Source organism: Anticarsia gemmatalis, chromosome 30 (assembly GCF_050436995.1).
Source record: "Anticarsia gemmatalis isolate Benzon Research Colony breed Stoneville strain chromosome 30, ilAntGemm2 primary, whole genome shotgun sequence".
Lineage (NCBI taxonomy): Eukaryota > Metazoa > Arthropoda > Insecta > Lepidoptera > Erebidae > Anticarsia > Anticarsia gemmatalis.
Genome location: NC_134774.1, coordinates 4,849,761 through 4,875,020, shown reverse-complemented (window position 1 = coordinate 4,875,020; position 25,260 = coordinate 4,849,761). Strand labels below are relative to the sequence as shown.

The window sequence follows — 25,260 nt, the reverse complement described above, 5'->3', positions numbered from 1 at the left end:
TTGTTTAACATAACAACAGTTAACTCATGTCAAACGTACCAACTACTTTGACACTAGCTAGTAGCGCTCACCGGTCGGTAAACGATCAGTGTGTTAAGTAACATTACATAGATGTATGCAGTGTTTGAGCTGAGCGTCTCCGTGCTTCAAGTCACGGTTGTTGTTTAACATAACAACAGTTAACTCATGTCAAACGTACCAACTACTTTGACACTAGCTAGTAGCGCTCACCGGTCGGTAAACGATCAGTGTGTTAAGTAACATTACATAGATGTATGCAGTGTTTGAGCTGAGCGTCTCCGTGCTTCAAGTCACGGTTGTTGTTTAACATAACAACAGTTAACTCATGTCAAACGTACCAACTACTTTGACACTAGCTAGTAGCGCTCACCGGTCGGTAAACGATCAGTGTGTTAAGTAACATTACATAGATGTATGCAGTGTTTGAGCTGAGCGTCTCCGTGCTTCAAGTCACGGTTGTTGTTTAACATAACAACAGTTAACTCATGTCAAACGTACTATTTTGACATTAGGTTGATAAATAAACTATAGTAATTCTATCCCTTACTGACAGTTGGAAGCAAAGATAGTTTCAAGAGTTTAAATATTAAATAGTTTTCAGACATGAAAGGAAAATAGTTATATTCAATTCACATTTTGTTGAAGAATCTTAACTTAATCAACACATTTGCAACTGAAAATTTTCATTTCATTCAAAATAAAATTTTTGAGTAAAATTTTAACTAAAATATCCACAATTTTATATCAACAGACAGCATAAATGAAAGACTGAATAAAGAAAAATCATTCGAATATTTCAAAAAGTTTCTCTTTACGTTCCAAATGTATCGGTTCACCGCAATGGGCCATTAGTATAGATTCTCCAACAATCAAGTTTTCAAAGCACAGCGAACAAGCGTACATAGCATCACCGAAACACACAATTTTATTATCATCACGGTACAATCGCATCGGATTTAAAACAGTACTAGGTTGTATTTCTTTACCAGACGCTACACATTTCTTAATATACGCAGTTTTATACAAAAAGTGGACTTTTTCACAATGTTTTTGACTCAAAATGTGTTTAAGAAGACCGTCTTCCTCGTTTTCAGTACTTTCACAAGACGGACAGAAGAAAGATATCGCGTTTTTCGATTCATAACAATCGGTTACCTCACATTTTAGTTGTATACTGTGGACTTGCACGTAGAAAGTAATGCGTTCAATGGCTGGTTTTTGCAACAGTGTATTTAAAAGGCTTGTGTCTTGAAAACTGTTGTAACTTATCACTTGATCTAAAGACTCTGAGTACGCTGATAGAGTAGTGGAATCCAAAGTAAAGTTACCGATGGAAGACGTAATAGATTGGTTTGAAAGATTTTCTGTCTTTGTAGTGAGACCGGAATCGGACTGGTTTAAAGACTGGTTGTGGCAACCACATGAACATTTTTGAGTTTCATCTTCAAATGGTGACTGGTCGGTTTCATCGGTTTCCATTTCAAATAGGTTGATAAAAGCATCCCTATAGTCCGGAAAATCAAAATGTTTTATACGTTTTTTGATTGACATTTTAATATTCTTATGCATACGTTTTCCTTTATGCATTTCGAAAGTGATACTCCTTTTAATTTTTCTGTTTTTCGAAATTTTCGATTCCGTATTCTGCAAATGATTTGCTGCGAAGTTGTCCAAACAGTGTTTTAAGGATAAAAGCTGTTTTCTAAACTTTAGTTTCGTTGCTGTATCCTCCTTTTCCATTATGATATTCCAGGAATCCGGGCTCTCTCGGTTCATATTATCCATATATGTAACTTGTCCCAACATTTTAGGGATATTGGTCACGTCAGTACCAGGTAAAGCGGTCACAATGGATCTCCCATTAAATATTTTAGACACTTCAATATGAAATTGGAACTCAGACAGTAATTTTTTCAATACACATTCAACCTTTTCGAATTTCATTTGGTAATTTAGCAGTAATGAGATTCTTTCTTCTTCGTTTCTATCCATTTCAACGTCTCCGAATGATTCTGGAGTAACCGACGGTACAAGTTGGTTGTCACACCGAGATTCTACTTTTCTACACATTTTTATTTCAGATTTATCATCTTCTTTCACCGAGATGTCTGTATCGGAACATTCGGACAATGATTCTATGTCCAAATCATCGTCTGAAGACTCTGAAGTAGGGTCGAACTCAAATGACCGACTGAAATTCAATTTCCTGAATTTTTCACTGAATAAATCTGCACTTTTGCTATCCAATAAGATATGTTTCGGAGTATTTTCTATGTAAGCACTGCTTGTATGAGAAAGACTGTCCGTCATAGACTGACTTGCTTTTTTAATATCTAATTTTAAATTTTTCTTCATTCTACGGTTCTTAGAAACATCGCTAATACTAAGTAAGTCTGTATCGGACAACGAACCTTTTTTCGCAGTAAATTTTTGTACAGAAACTGGCAATTTGAGACTGGTTGCAGATAATTTTGATGTTGAATCAGGTTCTATGGCTTCGAAATCGATGTTTTGTGATTGCTGCCGTGGAACAAAGCGACGGTGAGAAAGCTCTTCATCAGGATAATCGCCAGGACTGCCCTGATCACCAGATTTAGAAAAGTATGATATATTTGAAAACATCTTACGCAAAGAAAACGCCATTTTTCTGGGCTTGTACTCGTCCGCCCACCACTATAACGACGTTTATCTCTTGTTTACAGCTGTACCAGTTATCTGCAAGACAATTACAACACTTTTATTTCAATATTTATAACAAAGAACTACGAACGAAGATATTTATTTGCATATTTTTACCGTTTCTCTCCAGTATCCGATGGATTCACGCACTTTTCTACATGTCATGACATATTGGGAAAGAAATTTTGCTATTTTTGTAACATATTACCCACAATATAACGAATAAATAATGTTTTGGTGCAACAAAAAACTTTGATTTGACAACATGAAAATCTACTTTGTGTATTACTGTGGTTATTTTAAGAGTATGTCATATGTTACAATATGGCAGCAGTTGTCAAAAGAATATTCGAGATGATTCGTTTAAAAAATGTTAGTAGCTTTTTTTCACCGCGACTCTTGCATTTGATAAGGTAATACGTCAATATTACATGCATTATAATGTTGCTATAGTAAAAAAACTGCATAAAACTTATTTATTATTTACTTAAACGGTAATTAATATGTTTATGCAGTAGGTAATTATAATTATTGTACACATATTTTAATAATTGCTCGCAGTATTTCTTTTTTTACTTGCTTAGAACGAAATATTGTGATCAACTTATATTCGAGGATAAAATGGCAGCACTAAATGTCGTTCCTTTATGCTGGGGCAACACTACCGGGAAATGCCATTAATTACCGTAAAACGGGGTGAATAGAAACGATTTTCAACTTTGGCCTAAAAATTTGTTGCGAATAACTTGTTATTTTTATTGTCAGGTTCTTTTATATCATGTCCGGCGCCATGAAGAAAGAGCTAAAACCATATTTGTCCAAAAATATGCATAATTTTACGATATTTCCTTAAAAAAATGGTCATTTTCTATTCACCCAGCGATAGGGGTTAATCGAAACGACCAAAGGGGTGAATGGAAAAACAGTTAGGGCTGCCAAAGACGACTTATCCAACATACTGGAAAGGGAGGTTGTGTGTTTAAAAATTTAAATAACCGTTGATAATTACTTTAACTCAAAAAATAAAGCAAGATAACCTAACTAACTTTCATACTATATGCAGTAGTTTGCCGTTATAACTTTGATACAATGATAATTGTGATGTTCAGAAGATTAATGACTATTAATTTTTCATTGTTTATGTTAGTGGCTTAGTTAACAACAGCCGCGCGGATCGATCTCTGAGGTTAAGCCATGCTTGCCGAGGTTGATTAGTGGATGGGTGACCATCTTATACATATCGAGTTCCTCCGTGTTTCGGAAGGCACGTTAAATTGTGGGTCCCGGCTGTCATTTTCGAAGATCTTTGACAGTCGTTAACAGCATTCAGAAGCTTGAAAGTCTGACAACCAGTCTTACCGAAGGGTATCGTGTTATCCCAGGTAACTGGGTTGTGGAGGTCAGATAGGCAGTCGCTCCATGTAAAACAATGGTATTCAGCTGCATCCGGTGAGACTGGAAGCCGACTCCAACATAGCTTGGAAGAAAGGCTAAGCTGATATAATATGTTAATTTAGTTTACAGTTTTTGACAACCCTATTTATTAATCTCTATTGACCCCTCACTCGTTTCTATTCACCCCTCACGCGTTTCTATTGAACCCTGCTATGTTTCCATTCACCCCATACTGTAGTTCTATTCACCCTTCAAACGATTCTATTCACCCCGTTTATACAAAAAAATTACTATTTCCATGATTTAAACATATTTTTTAGACTTAAAAACGTTTTTTCAATTAACAATATTGTATCTTTATAAATTAATATACATCTAAAGAGATAAACACTTCAAACAACTCATTAGAAAAGAAATCCCACTTTAAATCCAAAGTTTCTAGGGTCGATATTAAGGCATTCAAGGACGGTAGACTTTGAAGCAATTTTTTGGGTATAAATATCAATTTAAACATTTAAACAATTATAACACCGCAGAGAAGTAATATCGACGTGTAATCATTTAAAATTTGAACAAAATTCTTCAACGAGAAGTACTCAAATATTAGCCTTGAAAACTTTCCTGATTTTTTTTCTATTCACCCCGCGAATTCTATTCACCCCGTTTTACGGTATCGCGTTAAAGGACGTTATCCGTAGATGTAGCCACGACTTAACGCAATAATTTGACAACGGCATTTACATTGTCGTTTGACATTAAGCGATAACTCAAGTGGCGGTACATCAAAGGGAATAACGCGAGAATTAATGCGATAAAGCGGTCACACTACGCCAGTCAGTGTGCGTCGGAAGCTCGACGGGATCGCACGTGTTTTGTGTTTGCAATACATATGCTACTAGCTGACCCGCGCAACGTCGCTTGCGTCACTTAAGAGAATGAGTCAAAATTTTCCCCGATTTTGTAACATTTTTGTTGCTACTCCGCTCCTAATGACTAAAGCGTGATGTTATATAGCCTATAGCCTTCCTCGATAACTGGGCTATCTAACACTGACAGAATTTTTCAAATCGGACCAGTAGTTCCTGAGATTAGCGCGTTCAAACAAACAAACAAACAAACTCTTCAGCTTTATAATATTAGTATAGATATATATAAAATACAGACCTCGGTCAACGTCCATCTTTGCAGTCCGTTAAGTAAATTTTACGCCGTTTTATCGCCAAACGTCAAATCACGTTGGCCGTATTAAGTGTAGCCACCTACTTTAGCGCGTTAAAAATTATCGCGATAATTACCGCGATAATGGGCATTGGACGTTGGCCGCTAATGTGGCCCCAGCATTATAGCTTTAGGCGCAGACATCCGAAGTTGAAAATAATTCCAGCTGACTTCTTTTATATTTTGTATGTGTTTTATATTTTTATATAAATTAAAAATTTACAGTATCAATTCGCCTAATTAGGTGGTAGGGTCAACCTATCAGTTTCATTTTACTTACCCTTCACTTTACCTCCATTGAGTCATTTTCTCGGAACTAGATTATTCTCTGAAAATAAAAAAAACGAGACAAATCTTTGTGTGATGAGCACGAGTATTTGTTCTGAGCCTGGATGTTGATGTATGTATATAAGTATGTTTATCAGTTATTTGGTTACCACAGTACAAGCTCTGCTTAGTTTGGAATCAAATGAGCGTGTGTGAGTTTGACCAATTATATTTATTTATTCATTTTTTATTTATGAGGACATGACCCGTTGCAATGAAGTTTGACGAAATTTGCGAACGTTGGGAGAGCGTCTTCATCTTTCTCGGAAGAGAGGCACTGGACATTAACAAATCTAGGTACTTATACAATAATGGTCTTGTTTTTACTAATTTATTGAGCAGTTCAGAGAGTTGACATTGTCGGTATCCGATGCTTTTAACACGAGATTAACCAAATACCCGGCAATTTTACAACAATTCACCCGCGGACATTTAATTCTAAACTAAACAGAGTTTATTCCATAAAACATACAGAACATATTCATATTTATAAATTAACAACAATGCTCGGAACTGATTCTTGTGTTCAACACACAAATCTTTTTCCCGGTTGAGATTAAAACCACCACACGCTACAATGATAAAAATATAATAAAATAAAAATAATTACTAAAAATGATTTATTTACTTTACATTATAGCGTAAATGAGAAAAAATTCACACAAGTAACAACAACACATAGATATGAATATCTAAAAGTGTTGTTCTCAGTTGTTCTCATGCATAAACACTTTAGAATCGCATTTTCCTACAAGTTTTGTTAAGTATTCAGTGAAAAGAAACGCAAACGTCTTTCTCATACAAGTTGTCAGAATTATCTGCCAACAAAAACACCAAACATTGCCACCTGGTTTTCATTGATTTCCTCCCTTAAATAACAAATTTAAAACCATGAAACCAGCTATAGACATAGACTCCTTACGTACGGAACATGAATCAGACGAACAGTGGGAAGTGAGGCGCAGTTTTATGGAGGAGCACAAAGATGACTTTGAAGAAAAAGAACTGATCGTTTTGGCGCAATTGTTCACTAATATCGAGTTTTTAGGATGCAGGTATGTTGATTGTGGAGTTAATTAGTTATTTTGTAAGAAATATGATAATTACTAGAGGTTTACAGCGATTTCGTCCGCGTGGAAATACTTGCCGTGTAAATCTCGATCCATCGAGAACTCTTGGATATAAAAAGTAGGCTATGTGTTATTCTGGGTCTTCAGCTACCTACATACCAAATATTGTCATCATCGGTCCGGAATTGCGTACAAAATTCCATATATATTAGGTCGGGGAAAAAGTCTGTACCTACGCATTACAGTATGTATGAACTATGAATAAAATCTCTTTGGCTTCAAGAATCACAAATGAGTACACGGTTCATTAGGTTTCTTTCAGTGAGCTTGTGAGGTACCCAAATATTAAGCATTTTTGTGTAGAGAAAAGATTTTATTACAAGTTAATACATACTATACTGCGAAAAGACTTTTTCCCCAACCTAATATAATAATTAGTGAGTAGGCATATAGCCTACTATACAAACAGCTTTGGTCTTCACTGCTCATAGACATACTGAACTTTTAATTTTATTTTCAGATACCCACCTATAACAATGAAAAGAATAGCGACACTGTCGGAGAAAGTTTCAGCCAAATACAGAGAAAGTAGGCGAAATAAACTCAAGCGTACATTTGTTGAAGCAAGTGATGCGGCTGAACAGAAGGCTAAAAGGACTTTTAATAATAAATAGTAGTTATTATATAAATAATAATAAATAAATATCATTAGACAACTCACACACTGTCATTTGATTACAAACTAAGCAGAGCTTGTACTGTAACCAGATAACTGAACATACTTATGTACTTCTAAATACCTACTTACTTATATAGATAAATTGACAGAGCTCAGAACAAATACTCGTGCTCATCACAAAATGATTTTAAATGAAAGTTTTGGTTTTGTAGCACTTTATAAATCAAAATCACATCATTTATTAATTTAGGTAAAATATTGACACTTATGATAGTCGTTACAATTACTGAATCTACCACTAGCTCGGAAAGTGTACAGCCTTATAAGAAGAGCTAGCAACAAACTCACACACACTCTTTTCAATTGCCAAAAGTTTTACAATGATTAATACAATAATTTTATTGATCATGCGAGGAGCTGCCAACAATTATTAAACTTAATCATATTTGTTATTAAATAATGTTTAGGTAAAGTTACTATGACAAAGTAAAGATGTCATGACTGTCTCATTTATATTAATAAAGAAAAAACTGTTTAAATATTTTGTAATCTATGTTCAAAAACCCACTGATCAGACTGATGAATCTAAGTTTTCTGGCCCAATAAACAATGTATAAATGAAATTTTTCTTTAATACTTTTAATAAATAAGTTTGACAATGTGTTTTAGTTTTATTATCATTTCGTGTATAGTCCAATAATTTAGTAAATGGTCTTTTAGGCTTGCTACATACGTATTCGGTTCATGAAAAGTTCAGTTTGACATTCGATTGAATAAAAACCGAATTGTGACGATCGGACCCGAAGTAGTATAGTACTTATTATTCTGTGCCGAAGGTACCCGATCGGCATAAGTTGAGTGCAGTTATTGCTTCAAGTCGGTTTAGTTGTTCGATAAATACTGCCAAATGAAAAGTGCCGCTGCGAATATGTGTGTAACAAGCCTTAGTCGTTAGTATTGTGTGTCGAAGTACCGACAATTTCGAACAATGAAAAATAGTTAACGATTTTAAACTCTCGCGACTTGTACACATAATATTATAATGGAACGGTTATTAAACTCGGTTTAAATTAATGGTTTAATTTTCAACCGCGTTTCAGACCGTTTATTACGGAATAGAAGAAATTTATTAAATAAAAAATTGTTAAAGATTATTAAAGACCAAATGAGGGTAGGTGTAGAAACTCGCACCACAAGGCGACGCTTAGCAGCCACATCAGTCAGCCCGTGACCACGGTCGATATAATTTGATATAGATATATTTGTTGTTTCTTTATGTGTAACAAAAATAAATGGTTTTAATGATTTAATTCGAACGAAAAGTCGGTCAATAAATAAGGTATTGAAACCTTTAGTGATATAACAGTTGCAGCGAGGCGGGTAGCGGGTAGCGGGTAAGTAAATTTATATTTCTATAGATAACAGGCGCCCATAGCCAGTTGCGCTCACCGGTCGGTGAACGATCTGTGGGCTAAGCAAACCTTTGCGCGGTCATTCTATAGATAGGTGACCGCATAGTGGTATTTGAACTGGGCGTCTCCGTGTTTCGGAGCGCACGTAAATAGTCGGTCCCGGTTGTTGTCAATTAAGATAACAGTCGTTAAGCCACGTCAAAGGCCTTCGGGCTTGAGCGACTTTGACACTAGGTTGACCACTAACCATACGATAAGAAAGTAAGTATAGATCTTTGGAAGTTTCGAACGGCATGAGGTAGCTATTTCGTATGCAATACTAGGAAGAATAATATGCCACTTTGGGAACCTATGCTTTACCCCATTAAAAAAGTTACGTTTAAGATTAAGTTTCTCAGAGAAAGCGATTTTATATTTTTATTGTATGTGAACCCCTCAACTTCGCTTGCGTCACAAAATAGAGAATGCGTCATAATTTTCCCCGTTTTTGGAACATTTCTCGTTGCTACTCCGCTCCTGTTGGTCGTAGCGTAATGATATATAGCCTATAGCTTTCCTCAATAAATAGCCTATCTAACACTGAAAGAATTTTTCAAATCGCATCAGTAGTTCCTGAGATTAGCGCGTTCAAACAAACAATCAAACAAACAAACTGTTCAGCTTTATAATATTAGTATAGAACATCATCTATACTAAAGATGATGTTCAGACGGCGGCCATTTTGGAAAATGTGCTGTGCTTGGAGCCTTGAAGTTAAAAATAAGGTTCTCTCTGACCACCGCATAAAAAAAATGCGTCTAAAATTTACGACTATTTTTATAACTATGACTGACTACTTTGATAACTATGACTGACTATGATTGACTATTTTGATAACTTTGACTGACTATGATTGACTATTTTTATTTCTGTGATTGACTATGATTGACTGTAGTTATTACTGTGACTGGCTATGATTGACTATTTTGATAACTTGACTGACTATGATTTACTATTTTTATTATTATGACTGACTACGATTGACTATTTTTTTATTATGACTGACTCTGATTGACTATTTTTATAACTATGATCAACAATGATTGACTATTTTTGTAATTATGATCGACTATGATTGACTATTTTGATAACAATGACGGACTATGATTGACTATTGTTATAACTATGATTGACTATTGTTATAACTATGATTGACTATTGTTATAACTATGATTGACTATTGTTATAACTATGATTGACTATTGTTATAACTATGACTGACTATGATTGACTATTTTCATAACAATGACTGACTATGATTGACTATTTTGATGACTATGACGGACTATGATTGTCTATGATTGACTATCTTTATAACAATGATCGACTATGATTGACTTTTTTGATAACAATGACTGACTATGATTGACTATTATTATAACTATGATTGACTATGATTGACTATTTTGATAATTATGACTGACTATGATTGACTATTTTTGTAACCAGGACTGACTGTGATTGACTATTTTTATAACTATGATTGACTATGATTGACTATTTTTATAACTATGTCTGACTATGATTGACTGTTTTATAACTATGACTGACTATGATTGACTATTTTTGTAACCAGGACTGACTGTGATTGACTATTTTTATAACTATGATTGACTATGATTGACTATTTTTATAACTATGTCTGACTATGATTGACTACTTTGATAACTATGACTGACTATGATTGACTATTTTGATAACTTTGACTGACTATGATTGACTACTTTGATAACTATGACTGACTATGATTGACTATTTTGATAACTGTGATTGACTATGATTGATTATTTTTATAACCATGACTGAAAATGGTTGACTATGTTTGGCTATGACTGACTGTGATTGACTATGATTGACTATTTTGATAACAATGACTGACTATGATTGACTGTTTTATAACTATGACTGACTATGATTGACTATTTTTGTAACCAGGACTGACTGTGATTGACTATTTTGATAACAATGACTGACTATGATTGACTGTTTTATAACTATGACTGACTATGATTGACTATTTTTGTAACCAGGACTGACTGTGATTGACTATTTTTATAACTATGATTGACTATGATTGACTATTTTTATAACTATGTCTGACTATGATTGACTACTTTGATAACTATGACTGACTATGATTGACTATTTTGATAACTTTGACTGACTATGATTGACTACTTTGATAACTATGACTGACTATGATTGACTATTTTGATAACTGTGATTGACTATGATTGATTATTTTTATAACCATGACTGAAAATGGTTGACTATGTTTGGCTATGACTGACTGTGATTGACTATGATTGACTATTTTGATAACAATGACTGACTATGATTGACTGTTTTATAACTATGACTGACTATGATTGACTATTTTGATAACTATGACTGACTATGATTGACTATTTTGATAACTATGACTGACTATGATTGACTATTTTGATTACTATGACTGACTATGATTGACTATTTTTATAACTATGACTGACTATGACTAACTATTTTTATAACTATGATTGACTATTTTGATAACTATTACTGAAAATGGTTGACTATGATTGGATATGACTGACTATGATTGACTATTTTTATAACTATGATCGACTATGTTTATAACTATGATTGACTATTTTTATAACTATGATTGACTATTTTTAACTATGACTGACTTTGATTGACTATGACTGACTAAGATTGATAATGACTGACAGTGATTAACTATTTTGATAACTATGACTGACTATGATTGACTATGACACTAATCATCACACTCACTCACTGACACTAATCATGACACTCACTCACTGACACTAATCATGACACTCACTCACTCACTGACACTAATCATGACACTCACTCACTCACTGACACTAATCATGACACTCACCCTGACACTCACTCACTGACACTAATCATGACACTCACTCACTCACTGACACTAATCATGACACTCACCCTCACACTCGCTCGCTCTCTGACACTAATCATGACACTCACCCTGACACTCACTCACTGACACTAATCATGACACTCACTCACTCACTGACACTAATCATGACACTCACCCTGACACTCACTCACTGACACTAATCATGACACTCACTCACTCACTGACACTAATCATGACACTCACCCTCACACTCGCTCGCTCTCTGACACTAATCATGACACTCACCCTGACACTCACTCACTGACACTAATCATGACACTCACTCACTCACTGACACTAATCATGACACTCACCCTGACACTCACTCACTGACACTAATCATGACACTCACTCACTCACTGACACTAATCATGACACTCACCCTCACACTCACTCGCTCTCTGACACTAATCATGACACTCACCCTCACACTCACTCGCTCTCTGACACTAATCATGACACTCACTCGCTCTCTGACACTAATCATGACACTCACTCACTCACTGACACTAATCATGACACTCACCCTGACACTCACTCACTGACACTAATCATGACACTCACTCACTCACTGACACTAATCATGACACTCACCCTGACACTCACTCACTGACACTAATCATGACACTCACTCACTCACTGACACTAATCATGACACTCACCCTCACACTCGCTCGCTCTCTGACACTAATCATGACACTCACCCTGACACTCACTCACTGACACTAATCATGACACTCACTGACTCACTGACACTAATCATGACACTCACCCTGACACTCACTCACTCACTGACACTAATCATGACACTCACCCTCACACTCACTCGCTCTCTGACACTAATCATGACACTCACCCTCACACTCACTCACTCACTGACACTAATCATGACACTCACCCTCACACTCACTCGCTCTCTGACACTAATCATGACACTCACCCTCACACTCACTCGCTCTCTGACACTAATCATGACACTCACTCGCTCTCTGACACTAATCATGACACTCACTCACTCACTGACACTAATCATGACACTCACCCTGACACTCACTCACTGACACTAATCATGACACTCACCCTGACACTCACTCACTGACACTAATCATGACACTCACTCACTCACTGACACTAATCATGACACTCACCCTCACACTCGCTCGCTCTCTGACACTAATCATGACACTCACCCTGACACTCACTCACTGACACTAATCATGACACTCACTCACTCACTGACACTAATCATGACACTCACCCTGACACTCACTCACTGACAATAATCATGACACTCACTCACTCACTGACACTAATCATGACACTCACCCTGACACTCACTCACTCACTGACACTAATCATGACACTCACCCTCACACGACAATGACACTGTCTACGACAATGACACTGTCTACGACTACGTCTACGACAATGACACTGTCTACGACTACGTCTACGACAATGACACTGTCTACGACTACGTCTACGACAATGACACGGTCTACGACTACGTCTACGACAATGACACTGTCTACGACTACGTCTACGACAATGACTCTGTCTACGACAATCACTCTGTCTACGACAATGACTCTGTCTACGACAATCACTCTGTCTACGACAATCACTCTGTCTACGACAATCACTCTGTCTACGACAATGACTCTGTCTACGACTACGTCTACGACAATGACACTGTCTACGACAATGACTCTGTCTACGACAATGACTCTGTCTACGACAACGACACTGTCTACGACTACGTCTACGACAATGACACTGTCTACGACAATGACTCTGTCTACGACAATGACTCTGTCTACGACAACGACACTGTCTACGACAACGACACTGTCTACGACTACGTCTACGACAATGACTCTGTCTACGACTACGTCTACGACAATGACTCTGTCTACGACAATGACTCTGTCTACGACAATCACTCTGTCTACGACAATCACTCTGTCTACGACAATCACTCTGTCTACGACAATCGCTCTGTCTACGACTACGTCTACGACAATGACACTGTCTACGACTACGTCTACGACAATGACACTGTCTACGACTACGTCTACGACAATGACTCTGTCTACGACAATCACTCTGTCTACGACAATCACTCTGTCTACGACAATCACTCTGTCTACGACAATCGCTCTGTCTACGACTACGTCTACGACAATGACATTGTCTACGACTACGTCTACGACAATGACACTGTCTACGACTACGTCTACGACAATGACTCTGTCTACGACTACGTCTACGACAATGACTCTGTCTACGACAATCACTCTGTCTACGACAATCGCTCTGTCTACGACTACGTCTACGACAATGACTCTGTCTACGAATACGTCTACGACAATGACTCTGTCTACGACAATCACTCTGTCTACGACAATCACTCTGTCTACGACAATCGCTCTGTCTACGACAATGACACTGTCTACGACTACGTCTACGACAATGACACTGTCTACGACTACGTCTACGACAATGACTCTGTCTACGACTACGTCTACGACAATGACTCTGTCTACGACAATCACTCTGTCTACGACTACGTCTACGACAATAACACTGTCTACGACAAAAAATTGTTACATGGGACTAACATTGTTAATGGCTATACGTGTAGTATTTCATTCGCTTTCCTACACTTTCGGACTTTTATAACAGGACTGATGTTATTTATGTTATAACTAGTTCTTCTGTGAATGTGTGAATATCTTATACATATCGAGTTCTTTCGTGTTTCGGAAAGCACGTTAATTTAGTCCCGGCTGTCTTAAGATCTTTGACAGTCGTTAACAGTAGTTAGAAGCTTGAAAGTCTGACAACCAGTCTGACTTAGTATCGTGTTATAAGTCAGGTAACTGTGTTGTGTAGGTCTGATAGACAGTCGCTGCATGTACAATACTGGTATTCAGCTGCATCCGGTGATACTGGAAGCTGACTACCACATAGTTGGAAGAAAGACTAGACTAATCAGGTCGGTGTTAGGATAGTATAGAAATAAAACGAACGAATTAAAATTTCAGTTTTATATTTCTTAAAACCTATGTTACTTTACTTAATTATAATTAAACTAAACTTATTATGATACAACAGTTATTCTTGCAAATGAAAAAAGCTATTTACAGCACCTACGCAAAAAATATGCAAAAAAAATTACATATGTTTCGTAACAAAAAACTGGTTTTCTATATTTAAAGACAAATAATTAACTATTTTGGGAACTATAAGAAGTAGATTTCATTCGAAAATGCTGAACTTTACACAAATATTACATATTTTTAGCATAACGCCATCTTTTGGCAAGGAAAGATAATTCGGCATTACAATTAAAAAAAAACCGAATAGAATTTTAAGCACTCTTTTTAAACAAATTTATTTTGATAACAAAATATGTAAAATTTAATTCATAAAATAATGACAAGAATACTTCATTTATAATTTTCTTTTCTGTAAAAGAATAGATTACTTTTAACTGACAAAATTACTTTATAAAAACAACATGGTATGACATTTTGTCAGTTTAATCATAGCTCTATTCTTTTCAATTATCATAAGTTAAAAAGAGATACACATATTCGAATAAACCTTATTCTTTTTGTTCTTTACATATCTACATACTGACAAAAAGCAATTTAATAAAAAAAATCTTTAAAATTTTCTACAAAAATAACTTTTAGCATAACATATTTGTACAAATTATGTTCAAACTACTTTGACATTATCGTATGGTTAGTGGTCAACCTAGTGTCAAAGTAGTTGGTACGTTTGACATGAGTTAACTGTTGTTATGTTAAACAACAACCGTGACTTGAAGCACGGAGACGCTCAGCTCAAACACTGCATACATCTATGTAATGTTACTTAACACACTGATCGTTTACCGACCGGTGGCTACAAGCACAAATTTTGATATTTTATTTGTATAATATGTTACGCTAAAGTTGATATAAACGCCAGTATTATATTAAACCCCACAGCCAAAATTATCGTATAAAGAATTTTATAACATACTTGCTTATTATAAATGCAAAACTTATATTTTTTGATCAAATCTAGACACTTTTTTACTAATAGACGTGGTGTAAAGCTCTGATGAGTTAAACAGTGTCTTCATTCCTATACAGTTACAAAATTGATTTTCTTCTTCTTCTTATCGTATGGTTAGTGGTCAACCTAGTGTCAAAGTTGTCCAAGCCGCCCGAGAGGCCTTTGACATGGCGTTACTACTGTCATCTTAGTATAAACAGCCGGGACAGACTTTTACGTGCCTTCCGAAGCACGGAGACGCCCAGCTCAAATACCACTATGCAGTCACCCATCTATGGAATGACCGCGTAACGGTTGCTTAACCCACAGATCGTTTACGGACCGGTGAGCGCAACTGGCTATGAGGGCATTGATAGTAAGTTACAAAACACTGTATAACTAATCAGAGATTATACCACGTATATTATTAAGAATGTAGTTCACATAAGCCGGTGACGAGGTGTGAGGGAACGAAAGCACGTCGTTGTTACGTCTCCGTCACACGCACTCCGCGTATACGTCTACTGTATTTACTATTTCACTTCAAAAATGGTGAAATATTAGGTCGGCGAAAAGTCTTTTCGCATTATAGTATGTATGAACTTTTAATAAAATCTCTTTGGCTTCAAGAATCACAAATGAGTACACGGTTCATTAGGTTTCTTTCAGTGAGCTCGTGAGGTCGAGCTCGAGCTTTTTTTGTGTAGAGAAAAGATTTTATTACAAGTTCATACATACTATAATGCGAAGAGACTTTTTCCCCGACCTAATATTTTGACAGAATTTAAGTGTATTTCTAAATAAATCAGTTTTGAAATAAATAACCATTTTGATAGTCGGTTATATGATTTAAGTATATCTAATAGAATGTGTCATTTAAGCTATACGTCGACTAGGTTTAAATCAAAGTAAACGGACCGTAAGGATTTGTTACTTTATATTTATTTCTATAGTACGGCGTCAACTGGATCGGCAATTCAGTGCCATTGAAGTATATCTATCTATCTATCGTATGGTTAGTGGTCAACCTAGTGTCAAAGTTGTTCAAGCCGCAGCCTTTGACGTGGCTTAACGACTGTTATCTTAATTGACAACAACGGGGACCGAATTTTTACGAGACCACCGAAGCACGGAGACAGTTCAAATACCACTATGCGGTTACCTATCTATGAAATGACCGCGTCAAGGGTTGTTTAACACAGATCGTTTACCGACCGGTGAGCGCAACTGGCTATGAGCGCGCTAGTTCATTGAAAGTTACATAAAGGATTGCGTTTTTCAGGGGGCGTAATTTTATTTGTTGTGTAGTTGACGCATCGCTCAAATAATCTGACCATATTCTATCGGATTTACTAACCAGTACTTATTTAGAAGTCTCCAATCTTCCTGATAATACTTCTAGGCGTATTTTAAAAGCATTTTAAATAAATAAAGATCACCATTTCTCCTATTTTAATAAATATAATTTATTTTAAACAAAGCGGTCTACGCGATACAAGTTTAAAAAAAATATGCACCATAGTTTTTTTGGAGACAACAAATATTTTATTAAGATATTTATTTTAGTTATTTTGAACAATTTTGACAATTTATTTTCTTTTTTATAGACAACTCCCGTACTAAGAATTGCTCTTGTGGAGGACTTTTACAAACATACAAACAACGGACACAAAGAACAACCAGACCCGAAAAAATTATTTGTTGATCGCATAAATAATTGTGAGTGAAAACGAACCCACGACCTCTCGACGCAATGGTATCGGCGTGGCGACCTTAACCACTGCGCCACGGAGGCAGTCTAATACAGGTAAGTTTTTTATTTCATCGTATGGTTAGTGGTCAACCTAGTGTCAAAGTTGTTCAAGCTCGAAAGGCCTTTGACGTGGCTTAACGACTGTTATCTTTAACGCGACTTTTTACGTGCCCTCCGAAGCACGGAGACGCTCAATTCAAATACCATCGGTCACCCATCTATGAAATGAACTTATTACAATTTCCTTGCCAAACATGTTTTGTGGAATAAATTATTTTGTTACTTTAAATTGTTAAAATTGCTCAAAAATGCCAGATTTGTTTTGTTGTCTCCCAAAAATATTACTCGTATTCAAATCTTAAATAATAAGTTTTTTTGCAATTGAAAATTTAGTTTCAAAATTGACCTTTAACCGACTTGAAAAAAGGAGCTTCTAAATTTGAATTGTATATATATTTGTTCGCGATTATCTCGCGTTTAGCTGAACCGATTTTGATGCGGTTTTTGGCGCAGTATTTAAACCTTGTATTAGGTGCATTTAGCGGTAGTTTATCTATTCAATAGCGTTTAAACTCATATCAAAAACGCAATTGAATAGATAAACTACCGGTAAATGTAATCAGAAGCCGGGAGTTAGTGAATCTTCAGGTACCGTACCCAAAGAGTAAAAACGGGACCCTATTACTAAGACTTCGTCTGTCTGTCTGTCTGTCTGTATCTCATGAACCGTGATAGTTAGACAGTTGAAATTTTCACATATTATGTATTTTCTCACTCTATGAAAGGTTAAAGGTCAAATTTTGAAACTTTTCTTCAATTGCCTATTAAAACTAGCGTTGTGATCACACACTAATGTTAAGCACACACGCTCAGGTTTAGAAAGGGATGGGTAGCCGCGAAAATTGTGTGTTTACACCACAAAGTGCAAGATTTTTTTTTTAGTTTTTATTTGTACTCGTATTGAAAATATATTATATGCACTTATGTACATAAGACGTTATTTTTTTTATTTATGTCATATTATTTGTCAAAATTTACTTTTTTATATTTTTTGACCCGAAAAGAAAAAAAAATGACCTGAAAAATAAGATGTCAAATTTTTTTGCATTTTTTTACACTATGGTAATTTGACCTGTCAATTTTGACAGTAGAGGTCAAAGTTCAAGGTCATTTATTTTGACATGACTTGCTTCCTTCATATATTTGAAACATTTTTTATTGCACTAATATACCTATAGTATATTAATTTTTGAGTTTATAAATTTGACCTTATGTCAATAATGGGTCAATATAATCACGCCTTCTTACCATAGGGGTAGGCAGAGACCCGATAAACTCAAAGAAACTTTACTATCTTGTCAAAATTGTTAATTTGACCGTAATTTTGGTATATTTTGACAAATAATACACAACAATAAATTTTTTATTATTTATAGTATTTATTTTTAACTTATGTGCAAAATTACAATTCTACCGAAATTATTTTACATAAAAAAATTGATATATCAGTATTTTTTTACAAACATACATACATACGGACATATCGAATCTTACAAAATCTATTTGCGTACCTACACAAAAATATTTTGTTTGGGAATCGAACTTACAACCTCCATAGCAGTACAAACGACATGGTAACCATTTTAACTACTGAACTATGTTGCGTACCTACACAAATATGTTGTTTGGGAATCGAACCTACTACCTCCATAGCAGTACAAACGTCATGGTAACCATTTTAACTACTGAGCTATGGAAAGCAGGCAGAAGTATATATAAACATACATATATTAATATGCCCAGTACTTCCCACTGCTGGGCAACTTTGAAAAAAGGTTTTTATTGAGAATAGCTACCGTAAACTCATTTTGCAACCAATTTTACTATTTTTTACTTAAAAAGTAAATATACCATATATGTTTTCTATTTTATCTGCAAGATAAACTTAACTGGGACATATCTGGGAGTTGACTTAAACACTGTTAAGAAAGAGGTATGTTATTAATTATGATTTTTTTAGTATGTAATAGGGGGCGCAACCCGCACTTGGCCAGCGTGGTGGACTCAAGGCCTAACCCCTCCCTCGTTTGGGAGGAGACCCTTGCCCAGCAGTGGGACAGTAATGGGTTAAATTTATTATTATTATATAATAGGGGGCGAGCCTATTGCCATATACCGGGCACGTTACCAAACTCCGGACTACTAATATATCAATCTTTTTAAGTAAAATCTTCACCTATTTAAAATATTACCTAGACACTAATATTAAAACCATAAATAGAACTCAATACTTAAACGAAAAAAAAATAAAAATAAAAAAAAAATGATATTTTTTACAAAAATCTTTCTAAAATTACTTATTGCAACATTACAATGTCATAGACATCAGGGATTTTTTTTTTTCAATTTTTTTTTACATCTATGGTATATATGATATCAGTCGTTTGTGGTAAATTTTTTATATTTGTTTTTTTTTAAGTTTTTGAAAAATAATTTCGTTGGGCGACCCAAAAGAATGATCTAGTTAGTTGAAAAAAAATTAAGTCGTATTTTTTACAAAAAAAAGTACAATCAACTACAAAAGTTGCTTTCGATAAAAATAATTTTGAAACCCTATATTCAGAAACATGAATTATTTCATTGAAAAAACATTGAAATGTTTAAGTTCCAAACACAAATAATTTTGTTCAGGTATTCATGAAAATTTCACAAAAAAATAGGCCTCAAAAATTTTAAAATATTAAGTAACTTTTGAATCTACAAAACACTCGTCTCCGAGACTTAATTTTTTGTAACTTTTCTGTAAAAAATACGTTAAAAAACACACAATTTTTAAAATCACTAATCGAAAAACTAAAATAAATGGAATCATATTTTTGTATCACAAACAATATATATTTTTTGATGTTATAAGCACAGCCATTGCCCCAAGACTATAATAATATAGCACGGAACAACTAACACAAGAGAAAGGGACATATGAGCGTCTTATATAAAGTATGTGTAGCTATATATACCCTAGTACTAACTTGTTTGTTTGTTTGTCGTATGGTTAGTGGTCAACCTAGTGTCAAAGTTGTTCAAGCCGTGCCTTTGACGTGGCTTAACAACTGTTATCTTAGTAGACAACAACCGAGACCGACTTTTAACGTGCCCTCCGAAACGGAGACGTCCAGTTCAAATACCACTATGCGGTCAATCTATGGAATGACCGCATCAAGGGTTGTTTAACACAGATCGTTTACCGACCGGTGAGCGCAACTGGCTATGGGCGCCTCATATAAAATGGCACTAAAAGCACATAGATACAATTATTATTAGTGCAAAATAATACTCAAATGTAAAGAAATATGGCTGGTCATTTTAATTTGTTATCGTTTATACCTTTTCATATTTCAGTGTGCGTTAAATGTCATCGGCTGAGTTTGGCGACAGTCATCTATACTAATATTATAAAGCTGAAGAGCTTGTTTGTTTGAACGCGCTAATCTCAGGAACTACTGGTCCGATTTGAAAAAATCTTTCAGTGTTGGATAGCCCATTTATCGAGGAAGGCTATAAGCTATATATCATCACGCTACGACCAACAGGACCAGAGTAGCAATAAAAAATGTTACAAAAACGGGGGAAATTTTGACCCATTCTCTCTTATGTGACGCAAGCGAAGTTGCGCGGGTCATCTTCAATAATATGCCCTTTTCTCTTGTGTTAGTTATTTCGTGGAATATAGTTATATAGTGGCAAAAATAGGCTTAAATTTATTAACAAAAATGTTTACTTAAAAGCTCTTAAGTTACTATTAATGCCATTTAAAAATCGGTAACAGTATTTTTCAATAATATTGTCAAGTTCGCTATTTTAAATGTCAAAATTGATTTTGACAGTTTTTTTGCAAAATGTTTTTTTGTGACTGGGTTCTGTCAAATATGGTATAAACGTATTTTTCGAGGGAAATGAGTTTTTTTGTCCAAAAATTAGAAAAATAATATTGTAATTTCACAAAAGATATTTAAAGACAGTTTTACGATTTCTAAATAAGTATTGGATAAAACTATTTGATAGATAGAGACTGATAAAAAACATCTGTCAGATTACTATTTGATAAGTTAACCAATACTTATTTGGAAATTGTGAAACTGGTAATTAAAATTTTAATCAACAATTTCTAAAATACAATGTTTTAACTAAGTCTCCTTTCAAAGCAAGAAAAATATAATTTCACACATTCTTTAAAGAAAAATACAAAATTAAAACAAAACTCATTTCCCTTCAAAAACTTTGTGACGCGACCTGTCAAAATTAATTTTGACACATTTGACAGGTGTCAAAAATGTTTTATTTTTTGTATAAACGCTTTGTTTTCATTGCAGTAGTTTATTAGTAAGTATACATAATATTATTGCGTTGTAGTCTTTGTGTGTTTGTGTGTTGACATCTCGGGAACTGTCACTGGTCGTAGTGTTTCGCTTTCCTGTCGAGTTCGTCGTCAGATGTGCGGTTCATTGGATGATCTGAAAAGAAAAAGGGTATTTTTAGTCATCATGGCTTAGCATTTATTCCAAACTATGTTGTAGTCGGCTTCCAGTCTCTCGGAGGCTTAGTAATAAGGTCCCGTTTTACCCTTTGGGTAAACCTAATTACAGCAAAATTTAAAAAAAAGTTGTTTTTAAACATCCTAGGTACAAACTCCAAGCTATTATAGAAGATTAAAAATAGTAGGAAAAACTCAATCGTACGATCCGGATATCAAACCAACGACCTCGGCTTGGACGTTAAACACGTTAAGCTCCAGGGAGGAGGGAGAGCCAGATATAACCCCGATTCCTTTCTAAAAGTCTTTTCGCATTATAGTATGTATGAACTTGTAATAAAATCTTTTCTCTACACAAAAAAGCTCGATATTTGGGTACCTCACGCTCACTGAAAGAAACTTAATGAACCGTGTACTCATTTGTGATTGAAGCCAAAGGAATTTTATTACAAGTTCATACATACTATAATGCGAAAAGACTTTTTCCCCGACCTAATACATACATACTCACAAACTTTCGCATTTATAATATTAATAGGAATATTTACCTTGATGCTGTGGCATCTTGGGCACGAGGACGACGTTGCCGTCGGCGGCTTGTTGCAGCGAGTAGTGTTGAGAAGACACGGGTCTACCTTCAGGGTCACGCAGGTTCTGAACAAAGAGATACATAGCATTAGAAATTGTTGTATTTTATAAATAAATATCATTGTACAACTCACACACGGTCATTTAATTACAAACTAAGCAGAGCTTGTACTGTAACTAGATAACTAATAACACATACTTATATACTTGTAAATACACACTTATATAGATACATTAACATCCAGGCTCAGAACAAATACTTGTGTTCATCACAAAAATATTTGTCCCAGGTGGGATTCAAACCCACCACATACGACGGTACGATTATTTGTTTCAGTTTGTGCTGTGCGTTGATAGATCACTATGTCAGTCAGTTACCTTCCAGTTTTTTTTCTTTTTTCAAACTATTTCTTTCCCACTGTAAGGCAAGGGTCTCCTCCTAAACGAGGGAGGGGTTAGGCCTTGAGTCCACCACGCTGGCCAAGTGCGGGTTGGGGACTTTGCATGCCCTCAATAATTGCATTAAACAAATTTGTTAGGCATGCAAGGTTTCCTCATGATGTTTTCCTTCACCGTCGGAACAGGTGATCATTATTTCTAATACACACATAACTTGGAAAAGTCATTGGTGTGTTGCCTCGGGTTCGAACCGTCGACCACTTGCGTGAGAGATCCCAACTTATACGTCTACGTCATAACATGTCCTTGCTTGACAAATGTCAGCTCGATCCGTCCAGTGGTTTGTGCTGTGCGTTGATAGATCAATGTCAGTCAGTCAGTCACCTTTTACTTATATAATATTTATTATTTACAGATATATATACATACTTGGAACACATGTCGATACAGGGCCGCGAACCGCTCCTTGACGCGCTGCCTCTCGGCCAGCAGCGAGGAGTGCTCCCTCTGCGTCCTCTGCTTGCGGTCCCTCACCGTGCGCACCTCGTCCGCGAGCGACGTGATCTGGTCTAGCTTGCGTTTGCGACAGTTTTGTGCAGCCACCTGGGGGGGGGGGGGGGTTAAATGTGGTGAATTTAAGGGTGTAAAAAATAAAAGGTCAAAGGTGTAGTCAAAATTGTTGATTTAAGGGTTTAAACTTTTTTGAGGTTAACAGTTTTGGTGTAAGAGTCAAAAATGTTGATAATTTGGGTAGATGATTGAGTAAAGCGGTCAAAAATGTTGTATGTTTTGGGTAGATAGTTGACTTTTAGGGTCAAAATATTTAATTTGTTGGTCAAACTTTTTTGAGTTGAGTGCTGAAATCTGTTTGTGTAAAATTTTGTATTTTTATTTGAAAAAAAAAAAGTAGACTTCATGGTTGTGGGTAATGTTGATTATGTTGACAATGAAAGGCAAAATTGAGAAAGTTAACTTAGTTAACAATATAAGTATAAAATGTTAAGCTTCTTTAAGCTGAAAATTACTTTTTTTCGAAGCTCTCAAATAAAACTTTCAATATAAGCAAGTTTTCTTGGCCAAAATCGCTAACACAGATAATTTTATACTGATTTTTTTACAGATTCCTGTAACAGGTTTAACCTTGCACAAGAGTCAGGGTTTCCAAACAATGTAACATACTTTTATGTAAATAAAGGTTATTATTATTATTTTGCCAATCAAACAACTTTGCCACTACACCCAACAATCGCCTCAACAACTTTGCCACTACCGCCAATTCTGTCACTATAGCCATCATTGCCACAATAGCCAACATTGCCCCAACAACTTTGCCACACCAAAAAATCAGTTCTCACCTTATTCTTTCCCCGTCTACGTATATCTCGGATGAGTGACAGCTGTGCCTCGCTGAGGTCGTGCTTCGACAGACGCTCGTTGAACTCGTCCATCGGCAAGTTGATGATGTCGTGGACTTCCAGGGGTATGCCTGTGTAGAGAGAATAGGTTAGTTTGTTTGGTTAATGGTCAACCTAGTGTCAAAGTTGTTCAAGCCGCCCGGGAGGCCATTGACGTGGCTTAACGACTGTTATCTTAGTAGACAACAACCGGGACCGACTTTTTACGTGCCCTCCGAAGCACGGAGACACCCAGTTCAAATACCACTATGCGGTCACCCATTTATAGAATGACCGCGCCAATGGTTGCTTAACCCACAGATCGTTTACCGACCGGTGAGCGCAACTGGCTATGGGTGCCTCCCCATATACAGATTAGTGTGATGCAGAGAGTAATATAAAAAGTAAATTATATATTTTTGTATCAATATCAAAGAGAACTGTAATAGCCGAGGTAAAAGATGGTGCCTCCCACGCATTCCACGCAAGTGGTTGCAGGTTCAGACTCGAAGCAACACACCAATGACTTTTCCAAGTTATGTGTGTATTAGAAATAATGATCACTTGTTCCAACGGTGAAGGAAAACATCGTGCCTAACTCTACTCTGGTTTGGGACACTTGCCCAGTGAGACAGTTATGGGTAAAAAAACTGAATAAATGATTTTTTTCAATAACACCAGTGTCCAGTAGTTTATAGAATTTAAAATAATGTCCTCCTAGCCGATATACGGCTACGGCGGTCAGTTTCATTGAACCTGGCCATCTGTGCAGG

General features: G+C 35.7%; 3 protein-coding genes and 1 long non-coding RNA gene across 14 annotated transcripts in view; 1 reads left to right on the top strand and 3 right to left on the bottom strand.

Moving 5' to 3' along the window:
- Window positions 1-347: 347 nt before the first annotated feature.
- LOC142985494 (uncharacterized) lies at window positions 348-2,964 on the bottom strand. The gene is made up of 2 exons (XM_076133705.1): window positions 2,818-2,964; window positions 348-2,736 (listed from the first exon to the last, which is right to left on the bottom strand). Exon 2 carries the CDS (start codon window positions 2,662-2,664, stop codon window positions 805-807), a length of 1,860 nt encoding a protein of 619 aa, XP_075989820.1. The 5' UTR covers window positions 2,665-2,736; window positions 2,818-2,964; the 3' UTR covers window positions 348-804.
- A 3,463-nt stretch (window positions 2,965-6,427) lies between these two features.
- Window positions 6,428-8,050, top strand: LOC142985468 (partner of xrn-2 protein 1-like). Its single transcript, XM_076133663.1, has 2 exons — window positions 6,428-6,695; window positions 7,231-8,050. Exons 1-2 carry the CDS (start codon window positions 6,532-6,534, stop codon window positions 7,382-7,384), a joined length of 318 nt encoding a protein of 105 aa, XP_075989778.1. The 5' UTR covers window positions 6,428-6,531; the 3' UTR covers window positions 7,385-8,050.
- A 6,757-nt stretch (window positions 8,051-14,807) lies between these two features.
- The window catches only part of LOC142985437 (segmentation protein cap'n'collar-like), a 185,414-nt gene continuing 174,961 nt past the window's right edge, over window positions 14,808-25,260 (bottom strand). For all 11 annotated transcript variants that reach the window (XM_076133624.1, XM_076133625.1, XM_076133626.1 and 8 more), the window contains exons 19-22: window positions 24,449-24,579; window positions 23,523-23,696; window positions 22,655-22,760; window positions 14,808-22,086 (exon numbers count right to left, since the gene is read on the bottom strand). In XM_076133624.1, coding sequence (XP_075989739.1) covers window positions 22,022-22,086; window positions 22,655-22,760; window positions 23,523-23,696; window positions 24,449-24,579 — 476 coding nt within the window. In that variant the 3' untranslated portion in view covers window positions 14,808-22,021. The remainder of the gene's footprint in view (window positions 22,087-22,654; window positions 22,761-23,522; window positions 23,697-24,448; window positions 24,580-25,260) is intronic.
- LOC142985443 (uncharacterized) overlaps window positions 14,808-25,260 on the bottom strand; it is a 161,186-nt gene continuing 150,733 nt past the window's right edge. The window contains exon 2 of the long non-coding RNA XR_012960207.1: window positions 14,808-19,646. This is a non-coding gene — a long non-coding RNA (uncharacterized LOC142985443). The remainder of the gene's footprint in view (window positions 19,647-25,260) is intronic.

Excerpts from the sequence above, each read along its gene's own strand:
- LOC142985494 (XM_076133705.1), bottom strand. The coding sequence starts at position 2,664 with ATGGCGTTTTCTTTGCGTAAGATGTTTTCAAATATATCATACTTTTCT.
- LOC142985468 (XM_076133663.1), top strand. The coding sequence starts at position 6,532 with ATGAAACCAGCTATAGACATAGACTCCTTACGTACGGAACATGAATCA. Across the intron at positions 6,696-7,230 it reads ATCGAGTTTTTAGGATGCAG|ATACCCACCTATAACAATGA; the intron begins GTATGTTGATTG and ends TTTTATTTTCAG.